The sequence below is a fragment of the Lepidochelys olivacea genome (genome assembly GCF_965140295.1).
Source record: "Lepidochelys olivacea isolate rLepOli2 genome assembly, chromosome: 7".
Taxonomy (NCBI): domain Eukaryota; kingdom Metazoa; phylum Chordata; order Testudines; family Cheloniidae; genus Lepidochelys; species Lepidochelys olivacea.
Window position 1 is genome coordinate 41,342,419 of NC_140417.1, and position 12,672 is coordinate 41,355,090.

The 12,672-nt window shown below is 39.5% G+C and overlaps 1 protein-coding gene across 2 annotated transcripts in view; it reads right to left on the reverse strand.

Moving 5' to 3' along the window:
- The window catches only part of IARS1 (isoleucyl-tRNA synthetase 1), a 180,950-nt gene that overhangs the window by 94,854 nt on the left and 73,424 nt on the right, over window positions 1-12,672 (reverse strand). For both annotated transcript variants that reach the window (XM_084634253.1, XM_084634252.1), the window contains exons 14-15: window positions 5,427-5,553; window positions 159-232 (exon numbers count right to left, since the gene is read on the reverse strand). In XM_084634253.1, the coding sequence (XP_084490379.1) occupies window positions 159-232; window positions 5,427-5,553 (201 nt within the window). The remainder of the gene's footprint in view (window positions 1-158; window positions 233-5,426; window positions 5,554-12,672) is intronic.

A 12,672-nucleotide genomic window follows, 5' to 3' on the forward strand; every position in this document is an offset into this window, starting at 1 on the left:
ATATATACTTAATACAGTATATGTAAAGCCATTCTAGTTTCCTCCATACTCTCCTAAAACCTAAATGGTTTTTCAGGTTTAAGACAATAATAACTAACATTTCTGTGTGCCTCACAGTTGCTAATTAACAACAGAAGTACATGTTCTCAGTGACTGACCTTTCTCTGTGGAGATCAGTGATTTTCACTCCTGACAGCTCTTCCAGCTCTGCCACTGACCCAATGCAAACCACCTGTTAAAAGATAGTAAAATACTTTAGAATCAATTCAATGGATATTTTAAGAGATATTACATAATTGCACAGTATTATGGATCACTTTCAAGTACAATACAGAGCTGAAGTATTTAACTACAAACTATAAGTTAAATTTACCCTTTTATACAGAAATCCTGCAACATTTTATGGTTGTTTTCACTATGTGTAAGGGAAAAAATTATTTAAATCTAAAACCCAATATATATTTATATAAAACACAACAATACTTGACACTTCAACTGCACCTTCCATCCAAAGATCTTGAATCACTTTAAAAGTGGATTATCTCACTTTATATTTAGAAAAAGAGGCCAGAGAGGTTTAATAATTTGCCTAATCACAGAGTTAAACAGCGGTAAAATTTGGCACAGAACCCAGATATGCTTAGTCTCCTGCTCTGACCACTAGAAAATGCTGCTTTCCAAGGAGTCAAAATAGTCTTCACTGACAAATGTGAACTGCTGCATAATGTCATTAACCATTTAAACTAGAAACATTAGCAAAATGGTTAGATGAGAACTGGCTCAGATCCAGAAGTGACACTCATGTTCTAAATCAGAATTTCCCAACTTTTTTGGGGTGGTGACCCCTTCAAAGCCAAACTTTCCACAACCCCCTGATATTTACTACATAAAAGTAGAGTTAAAAATGCATAAGTGATCACCTTTTAGCTCAGTGATTCACTCATCTGGGCTGTGGGAGACCCAAGTTCAATTCCCCCCTCTGCCCGATGTGGAGCAGAAATTTGAATTTATATTTCCTACACTGCAGGAGAATATACTAATCACTGGGTTATGGGATATTCCGGAGCAGGTCTCTCTCAGTCTCTCATATTGAAGCTGTTCCCCTGTGTATTAATGCTTAAATAGTCACTGGAGCAGGAACACAAACTTGGGTCTCCAACATCCTAGGTGAGTGCTTTAAATACCAGGCTATAGGGTCATTCTCTGTCCCTGCCTGAGAGCTGACAACATCCCTTTCACAAGTCTAAGAAAAATGGGATTTAGGCATTTCAGATTAGCAACAATTAGCATTTTATCAGACTTTTAAACAATGTGTTTGAGATAAAATGCTCCCTACTTATTAGTGCTTTTAGAGACTGGTATTTTAATGCACAAGTAGCATTTTGACTCCATATAAAAAAGCAGCAAAGGGGCTTTTAAAAATACCTATCCATGGACTGGAGCTGCCTCAATCCTTCTACCAATGTTTGCTTCAGCAGAAAATGGACAATCCACATCATATTTGTTCAAGGTGTAGGCAGATAAAAAGGAAGCAACACAAAAAGTGTCTTGACCAGCTTAGAGGTGACCCAGGTAAGAGGCAATCTCTCTCCCACCCCCGCAAAAGGACTTCTGACTGTCAAGGCAGGGGGATTTTCATAGGCTTTCAAGCCTCCTTTAGTACACAGTCTCATCCATCTTAAAATGGCTCTTAGTTACCAACCATTGTTTCCATCCCAGGACCTGTCAATCCATGTTCATGAAAGAGTTTGACTATATTAAATTACTAGGACTACCGTGAGGGCATAATTTAGCATCTGGCTCAATTGGGATTTTTGGGTACTGGAAAAAGTTGAGAGACGTATCTTATTTAAAGCAAAAATCAGAGTAATCTATCAAGGAAGAAAAATGTGTGTCCTTAAAACATCCTGCATCCAGCAGAAAACTTACATCTGCACAACCAAACCTCCAGGAGAACCTTCCATGGAATTGCTGCAGCTAGAACAGATTCACAGAATAGACAAAGGTGCAGAACCCAGACTGGTAATTATATTTAATGGTGGGTCAGTTTTCCAGCATTTAGGAATCAGACTGGCAGGACACACACTGCCCAGTCTTGCAATCTATACCTACAATTCAACATCATCATAGGAACATAGGAGTACCCAGTTTGGATCAGACCTGAGGTTCATCTAATCCAGTAACCTGTCTCTGACTGTAGCCAGTAGCAGATGCTTCAGAGAAAGGAGCAAGTACCCTTCAAACAGGCAGATGGGGGATAGTCTGCCCCACACTAGGTCTCATCATGGTATCTGATAGTTACAGACTGGCTTAACCCTGAAGAATGAAATGTGATATCCCTTTTGCACACACACCTATATTGGAATGTACATGAGCAAGCACTCAAAGAAGAAATGTTTGTTATAAATTGTAAATCTGGATATTTTTGATATCCATATAAATGTCCAGTCCTTTCTGAATATTGCTTATGTCTTTGCCACAAGAAGTTGTTGAAACCATGAGCTCCACAGTTTAATTACACATGTGAAACTTACCCATTTTGATTTTCCCCTTTAATTGAATTTCCCCTTGTCTTTGTGTTATGAGAAGAGAGAACAGAAGATTCCTGCATATCAGTACCAAGCAAACCACCTAGGAGCTTTAAAAGAAACTTACAGGGAATGATTTATATGAAGAATGCTTGACAAGATGATCTAGAGGTGGCAGCCTAACAGCAGCTTGACAAACGGAAACAAAACAGACTGGGTGCAGGACATAGAAAAGATTTCCTCACAGACTTAAAACAGCATAACCAAGGATTTCCTGTGGTTAGTGCTGTTATACAAGACTACTGGCAATAAAACTAGTTGGTCAAATGCCTCAGTTGAGTGTGGGGTGCTCCAAGCCACACTAAAGCATCTGAACCACATCTTCACGAAATATTCAGCAACTTCTAGAAAACTGGTTTACAGTTTAATTGAACATTTTATCATCTTCCTGCTTTATAAACTTGGTCGTGCTGTGTTAGAAGATTTTACATCTAGTTGAAATGGGATTTTCTGCTTAGTCCTTTCTTCAGAAACTTATAGGTTTAAACTCTCAAAACAATGATTTTCACAGAGTAATGAAAACACACGTTTCAAAGCTCACCTTCCACTATGTGCTTCTACTACTTTATAATATGCCAAAACAAGACTAGATATTGATTTGTAGTATATTTTACTTTACTAGCAATTAGTCACCTTTCTATATATTAAAAAATAAATCACATTTTTTTTTCTGATTTTAACAGGAAAAAATAGAATTGCATGCATGGAGTGTTCCTTTTTGAAGGGCACATTGTTGAGGTTCAGTAATCTGGTATGGCTACTGGACCAAGGTAAAGTTCAAGAGTTCTGAGTGTTCCAATGTTAACCTATCTTTTATATTAATTTTGAAACAACTTCCCCTTTCATATAAAATATGAGTGAACATAGGTACAACTCAGTTTGAATTTTACTGTGGCCCAGTGGCCATACCAGATTACCAAACCTCAACACTTGCTTTCTAGCCAGTGGGTACATGCAGTCTCAGGAGAAATGAGAGATGTCTGTATGCATTCGACCATTTCTTCCCAATGTCTGACCCCTGGAGGCTATTTGCACTAAACTGCATGGACACGAAGCTCAATCTTCCAAATTAGAAAAGGAATTGTAAAGATTTCATCAGTAAAAGAGGGACAGAGATTGTAAGGAGCATTACCAGAAGCAAACATGGATAGTGTAGTCTTTTGTCCAGTCTTTTTCAGCTGCAGGACCAAACTTCAAATATTTTAGCATAGTACAGTACTGAATTTTTTTCATATGACTAAAACCCTTACCAGTCAGTATAGAGTATTTTCATTTTGACTTGGCCATTCTGTACCCATTAGGTACAAAAATGTCAGTCATAGAAGTGGATTTTAATCCACAGGTGGGCACTCAGAGAATTATAGCGATTGCTTCCAAGGAAGAGTAATATAAGAAAGTGTTTGTTTTATTTTTAGCCATCTCAATGCAGTACAGCATCTGCTGCAGGGAAAAACTGTTAGCATAAAGCAACCAATCAGCTCTTCATGGACCACAATGAATAGTCCAGGGATCACAGTTTGAGAATGTGTCCTAGTTTTTCCAAGGGTCATGCAGGACATAATACTGCAAGGGAAGGATAATACACAGCTGTTAGATGCAGGCCAGGATTCACTTAGCCTAAGAGTCTCCACCACCTCCCTGTTGTATAAAACCTCTCCTCATTTGAGGAGACCTGCCTCATCAGTGGCCCTAGGAAGATCATATCAAAATCAGGAAGACATCATAACAGAAGCCTGAAGCATCTCTAAGCAGGAAAGCAAAACGGATTAATATAAACGGTAGCTTCTCAAATGTAAGTTTTTATAGTACAGTAAGACAGCAGAGACTGCCAACATATATGGACAATACAGCAATATTTGTGTCAATTTTTATGGAAAACATACCTTTTTGTTTATAAAAGTAAACCGTAGGTCAAGGCAAAAATAATTTGATCTTGCTCTGTTGGGCAGTAGAAATGTTTTTAAACATAAGAACAGGGAAAGGGTATGAGGCATAAAAGTTACTTTTTACCTACATATATTTTCACAGTTATCCTGCTTCAGTCCAGAGTGATAATATGTGTTACCTCCTTATTAGCAAGGGGGGTAGAAAGGAAAAGAAGCTTCAGAACGCTATCACCACCATTCAGGCTTATATGGGCATCCTGACAACTTCACCTGTTTTCTTTTTCCACCTACTTGCATTATCAGAATTGACTAACCAAGCTGATCCCTAAGGTACGAGTATTTTACCTTTAAAGAAATTGAACATCTGCGTGTTTTATGAGACCAGGAACTTGGGCACTGCCAATTACCCCAGTATATAGTTTTGTACATTTACTTCATGCTACTAATGCTGAGACACCTTACAACTCACCCAGTCCATTACCATATATTTATATGTTAGCTTTTCTACGAATGTAGGCTTAACTTGCAAGAGAAAATCTTAGGCGGTTTGTAACTACCAGTTATACACAGACTTTTTCCTGGCTGTTAAAAATTAAAATCAAAAGCTGAAAAATAGTGACTAAAAAAAATCCTTCTCTTCTCAGTTTTATCTTATGATGTTATAATTTCACTAGTTCTCCTGACGCTGTAGATTCTTCCAGGGTAGAGCTTAATTTAAAAGATAAAAAACAAACAAGAAAAATACACCTGAAATTTTACCTTAGAGAGATGAAGAAAAAAAGCACTACTTTTTGTCCTCTGCCTGCATGGCAGTTTTAAGAACTATTAGCAGAGCACTTCAAACTGCAAAGCACTAAGACAGTTCTGTGCTCTAGGAAACTAAGCAAACCAACTTTGTAACATAGCAAGATTTCTTTTATCAATAACTGGAGATTTTTGTTTTCTTACATACCTCTTCAAAATCATTGCTGACCCACAAAGGGATAGGTGTTCCCCAGTATCGGTTCCTGGAAATAGCCCAGTCGCGTGCATCTTTCAGCCAGTTTCCAAAACGTTTCTCTCTCACAAAGTCAGGAACCCTGTTACGAAAGTTAACAGCAATTAAATTATTATCTGCAAACTAAACCTTTAAGTCATCTGATAGGCAGACATTACATTCATACCTCCAGATCACAAGAAAAGTGATTTACTTTTTGAAATTTGCAATAATTGGTGTAGTTTCAGGTTACTGTGTTGACCATTTGCTAGGAATTACATTTATTACTTGTATGACCTTTGGAGAAAAAAATAATAGTGTTGTTTCTTCTGACTCCTACAGATCCTCAAATATGCTATACAAGTGCAAGAATGTTATGTTTTATTGTTCATTTTCAAAGTAATTCAATCAACATCTGTGTTAGATTAGACAAATATCTACAATGTGCCCATGGATGTATATTATACCCATACAAAAGGTAATAATGATTGTCAAGATTCCTCCCCCACTCTGAACTCTAGGGTACAGATGTGGGGACCTGCATGAAAAACCTCTCCTAAGCTTATCTTTACCAGCTTAGGTCAAAACTTCTCCAAGGTACAAAATATTCCACCCTTTGTCCTTGGATTGGCCGCTACCACCACCAAACTAATACTGGTTACTGGGGAAGAGCTGTTTGGACGCGTCTTTCCCCCCAAATACTTCCCAAAACCTTGCACCCCACTTCCTGGACAAGGTTTGGTAAAAAGCCTCACCAATTTGCCTAGGTGACTACAGACCCAGACCCTTGGATCTTCAGAACAATGAACAATCCTCCCAACACTTGCACCCCCCCTTTCCTGGGAAATGTTGGATAAAAAGCCTCACCAATTTGCATAGGTGACCACAGACCCAAACCCTTGGATCTGAGGGCAATGAAAAAGCATTCAGTTTTCTTATAAGAAGACTTTTAATAAAAAATAGAAGTAAATAGAAATAAAGAAATCCCCCCTATAAAATCAGGATGGTAGATATCTTACAGGGTAATTAGATTCAAAAACATAGAGAACCCCTCTAGGCAAAACCTTAAGTTACAAAAAAGATACACAGACAGAAATAGTTATTCTATTCAGCACAATTCTTTTCTCAGCCATTTAAAGAAATCATAATCTAACACATACCTAGCTAGATTACTTACTAAAAGTTCTAAGACTCCATTCCTGGTCTATCCCCAGCAGAAACCAGCATATAGACAGACACACAGACCCTTTGTTCTCTCCCTCCTCCCAGCTTTTGAAAGTATCTGGTCTCCTCATTGGTCATTTTGGTCAGGTGCCAGCGAGGTTATCTTTAGCTTCTTAACCCTTTACAGGTGAGAGGAGCTTTCCTCTGGCCAGTAGGGATTTCAAAGGGGTTTACCCTTCCCTTTATATTTATGACAATGATGTTCACACTTCACTGGAATACCTTTCTTTAGAAAATTTCTACTAAAAGTTGAGATAAAGAATTAGAAAAATTCACATTATCACTATCTTACAAAAACAGTTCTGAAAAAAAAACCAACAACAATTCTGATACTGCAGGCTTCCAGCCACCCCCCCATTTTGGGCTAATGGATGAAAATCTTCTAAGGGGCTTGTAAGACAACAGTTAAAGGTTCAGTTGTACTAGGCTAAATTGGTACTGTGGGCAGCCAGTGATGAGCTGCCAAAATCTTAACAACTGGTTCCCTCCTCACCCCACGAGGGGGTTGTGGCACACCCCCGCCCCCTGGGACTCTTGCCCTGCCCCTGCCCCCGGGACTCCTGCCCCATCCAACCCCCTGCGTTTCTTGACACCCCCCCTCCCGGGACCCCTGCCCCATCCACCCCCCTCCCCTGTCCCCCGACTGCCCCCAGAACCAGGCAGGAGGGTCTCGTGGGCCACTGTAGTGGAGGCCCACCCCGCCCTGCCCCTAAGAGCCAGAGGGACCTGCTGGTGGGCGAGGTGGGGAGTCCCACCAGTGCTTACCTGGGGCAGCTACCAGGAAGCATCTGGCAGGTCCCTCTGGCTCCTAGGGGCGGTGGAGAGTAGCTGGGGGGGGGGGGGAGCAGGGGAAGCGGCCACTCCCCCACTGATCACATCAAAAGTGGCACCTTAGGTGCCGACTCCCTGGGTGCTCCGGGGCTAGAGCACCCACTGGGAAAATTTGGTGGGTGCAGAGCACCCACCGGCAGCTCCTCACCCAGTGCCCGGCCCCAGATTACCTCTCCTCTGCTCCGCAGAGAAGAGGAGCAGTGCAGCACATTCAGGGGCAGAGGTGGAGTGGAGGTGAGCTGGGGCCGGGTGCGGGGCGGGGAGCTGCTGGTGGGTGCTCTACACCCACCAAATTTTCCCCATGGGTGCTCCAGCCCTGGAGCACCCACAGAGTCAGCGCCTAAGCTGCCACTTTTGGCTGGTTGTTAAATTTAGAAGCCCTTTTAGAACCTGTTGTCCCGTGAGGGCAACAGGTTCTAAAAGGTCTTCTAAATTTAACAGCCGGTTCCAGTGAACTGGTGCGAACCAGCTCCAGCTCACCACTGTGGGCAGCTGTTTAGCACCTATCACCAGCCTTTGCTCCATGGATATCACTTCTATCAACACTGCATGAGTTAGAGACTATTCCAGAGCATGGAACCTTGAGAATAAACAAAGTTCCAGATCCACTAACTCTCCCACAAGGTGATGGCTCTTGCTTTACTCTTAGTAAAACTGCTCATGGGTCTCAAATTAAAAAAAAAAAAAAAAAATGTAGTCAATGGCAGCACTCTCTGAAGACTTCATTTCTAGCTTAATGGGCTTTAAGAGATGTTTAACTACGAGACCTGAGCGTATGAAATATCTTGGAGATCAAAGACAATGTTGAGGATTATACTATGTCAAGACTAATTAATCTGATAGTTTGGTTAACAATTGATTATTCACATTCTCTACATAGTCACAGGCCACAGCCTGCTGTATTTGTTAAAAAAAACAAACCCAAACCTCAGATAGTTACCTTCTTGTACAGGTTCTTTGAGCTGTGTTGCATACATCCATTCTGATGTATGTGCGTGTGCACCTACACTGGAAATGGGCATATGCTATCACTCAAAGAAGAACTTGTGCATTTTCCAGTTCTTTAGTTAAAAAAACTTTTTTTTAAAGAATTATTTTTTACTGATAGAAGCACCAAGAAAAAATAAAAAAAAGAGTTGCATGCTAAAGCTCAATATAAAGACAACATTTCAGGCCTAGAGAGAACTTTTTTGAGAATTATGGGATTCACTTGCATAACTCATTTGGGGCTTTACAGCCTTATAAACACATAGTTACAGCTGAAGAGCATTTTAAAACGTAACTGTTTAATTCAATTCAGTGCCTATACAATGTAATAGAAAAAGTGGTAACTTTTGAGGTCAACAGCATATTACTTTCATGCCTAAAGAAACATTTTAAAAGTCACAGCACATAAAAGAAGTGGTGGGTTGTAGGAAGCAGCCCTGGGAACTTAAAATTCATTATGCATATTCCTTATGAAGTCAATGCATTTTTTTTTTTGAAGTTTCACTGAACATCGAGGCACTACTACATTTTCAGACCCTGTACAGCCATAGGCTTATAAACATTACTGAGCTGGTAATATATTTGTTTAAGCCAAATGTCACAGATACACAAGTAAGAGTATACAAAATTTAAGGGAAAAATATCCAGAATTATTTTTGACTTTCAAAAAGACATTCAAAGATTTAAAATGTCAAAAGCACCCATGTGATCATAGAGTTTAAGTCTTAAATTGTGAAGAGTCAATGGGACTTAAGTGCTTTTGAAATATTTTTTCTTCACTGACTTTACCTACATCCCTCATAGCACCAATGTTGATATTCCCCTAACTCCACTCCCCAAACCGCACCCAACTATTAAAAACTGAAAGAGGGTAAAGAGATCCTGACTTATCCACAGGAATATTTTATTGATTGTTTTTTCTAAGATTTGAAGTAGCCGTGACTCAAAAGTACTTGCAGGCAAGTCTGCAAAATAGTATGGAAAAATGGTAACTCTGAAGTCTACTAATTCAAGAAAAGCAAAACATTAAAATAAAACTAATGAAATTCAAGTTCAATACTTATGAGTCTCAAATATTTAATGAAATTCGACTCAATTCAAAACGAGTAATTTGCCAAAGAGTATGAACATTGATCAGTTTGGTGAAACAAATATAGTCCAATATCTGATAGCCAGATGTAATGCAGATGTATGCAATCCAGCAGTAGTGTGAATTTCCTAATTCTCACCTGCCTATCCAGCCAGTGATTCAAGCAGAAACTCTTCCAGAGGCATCCTTCAAGCAACCATGTTAGGATTTTCTATAATACTCATCACCATAATATCTGAGGGTGTGTCTGTCTAAATATGCTTTGTTAGATTCCAAAAAAATAATTCCACAAACACTAAAGAAGGCTTCACTGGTTAAGAAGCCATCTCGGTTAAATGGTGAGGTGAAAGCAGCAATAAAAAAATTTATTAATTAACAAATGGAAAAATGAAGAAACAGATCGTAACTACTATAAATCAACAGTTAGTAAATTCTGACAATTGATAAGGGAAGCTCAAGGTATCAATTAAAAAAAACTATGGCCAGCAGGGTTAAGGACAAAAAGAAGGAATTCTTTAAATGTGTATCAGGTTGACTGATTGGGAGCCATCTTGTGATAACTTATGGTACTGTATATTGACCTTGTTACTGGGGTATTTTCTATATGATTATATTGGTTTCTCTCAGCAAGGGTCTGTCTTGAAAAACAGGTAAGAAGGAACAGAACTCAAGCTAAGCCACACCTCAGCTGTTAACATACAGAGCCAGAACTACTGGCCCTAAGGATTCTGGCTAGACCTCCTACTAAGCCTGCTGAACTGGTTTTGACCAGAACAAAAGAACTATAGCAGGGTTTAAAGAGAAAAGGGCAGTAGCTGTTCAGGGGAACCAGACAGACATAGGGACCTGCTGAGAGTCTCTAATACTTTGTTCCCACTATTAACCCAACAATTCTTGTTTTAAGAAGGCTGCCACTGATCACAGATTCCCAAACTGAAGAACCACAGGTGCGAGAACTTAATGGGCAAGCCATAAAGAATTAAAGGACAGTAGCATAATTCATGCCAATCAACATGGTTTTATGGAAGATAGGTCTTGTCAAACACACAAACTTGATGGCGTTTTTTGATGAGATCAATCGTCTGGTTAATAAAGGTAACTGTTGAAATAATACATTTGTGTTAGGTATCTGACTTAGCCCTGACACTCCCATAAAATCTGAATTATCCCACCTCCCCTGCCCCCCAAAAAATCCTCCAATGGAGCCCATATTAAATACATTAAAAACACCTGACAGAGATCTCAGAGTAATTGTAAATAGGTAATGGTCATCCAGTGTAGGTGTTTCTAGTGGGGTCTCACAAGGGTCAGTTATTGACAATACTATTCAGTATGTTTTTCACTAACCAAAAAAAAAACAAAAAGAACCAAGATAATTAGTGGACAATAACAAAGAAATTGGTGGGGTGGTAAAGAGTGATGGATACAAATCACCCTTTGATTTCTTGGTAAGGTGGGCTCATTTGAACAACCAGCATTTTAACACAATCAAATGCAAGGTCTAAAAACAAAGGACATAGATCACAAAAGAAGGGCGAATTTCTCCTCAGATGTGGTCACACTGAAAGAACTAAGAGGTCACTGTAGACAACTAATTGAACATGAGGTCCCAAGGCAATGCTGTAGCTAAGAGGACTAATGCACTCCTTGAATGTATAAGAAAAGGAATATCCATAAGAAGGAATAGGGAGGTGATATTTCCTCTCTCTGTGATATTGGTGAAAGCATTACTGGACTACTGTATCCAGTTCTGTGTCCACACTTCAAGCAGGACATTGAAAAAGTGGATGGGTTCAGAAAAGAGCTTCAAAAACAATACCAGATCTGGAAAACATGCATTATAGAGAGAGACTCTAAGAAATTTTATTTAGTTTATCCGACAGAAAGTTAAAAAGTAACCATCATCCTCTCCAAGTACCTACACTGGAAAAAGGTTTCAGATAAGAGACTGCTCTTTGATCTAGCAGAAAAAGGCATAATATGATCTGATAAAGAAAAGAACCAGAAAACAACCCCATAATCATGTAAAGCTAGGCTTCTGTCTATGCTTATCTGTCCTTTCCCTATGTTTATGGGTAGAAAGAATTTGAACTATGTGTAACCTGTACTCCCCGTTTGGGGAAAGAATTCCTTATACAGATGGGCCTCCATGTTCATACCTCAGGACTCAGACCAACAGGGGTTGACCGGTTTGAACTGGAAGAGATATCACAAAGTATGTTGAACCAAGCTATAAAAGCTCTACCTTGTTCTTTGTTCTGGGCTTTGCCATATTCCTCTGTGTAGGAATTGGTGAGCCCTTCAGCTGTCGTACTTGATAGCATTAAAGTGCCTCATTTTATCTAAGAGCCCTGACTCTGTTTCTTTGGCTAATACAGAAGTCCAGGGAAGGTTACCCTCCAAACCCTAGATGGGAGGGAAACCCTTTTTCCCTAACAGATCAAAAATATAGAGATCCAAACCTAGACTAAAAAAAATTATGTTATTTAAACAGTGAAGGGAATTAACAATTGGCACAATTGTTCTGGTGATGTGATGGATTCTACATCACTTGAAGTATCAGCATCAAGACTGGATGTTTTTCTAAAAGACATTCTATAGTTCTAACAGAAGTAACGGACTTGATACAGAAATTACTGGGTGAGGTTCTATTTCGTATGTTACGTAGGAGGTCAAACTCCAAGATCACAAGAGTCCAATCTGGCCTTAAATATATATGATGCTGAATCTCTTTGATCATTACCTGAGAAAAAGACCTAGTGGTTTTCTCTTCACCTTCGACATACTGAGCGGAAAAACAGGCTAAGTCATTTATTGCTTGCCTCTTCCAGTCACTTTCCCTTCCCACCCCAAAATTCATCCAGGATTTCTTGGCGTATAGGCAGTCTGGTCCACAAGCCAGATCTTACACCACCAGCACTTAAAACCTCTCCTGCAGCCTGCTGAAGGTACTGGCTCTTTAAACAGTTTCATTTATGCTTATACAGGTGCATTCGAAATCTTAATGGATGCGATTACTACTAGGCCTGAAAGCTTCTTCAGCCAACTAAGGAAGCATCAGACAACAAAAATACTTGAGACAGATAACTA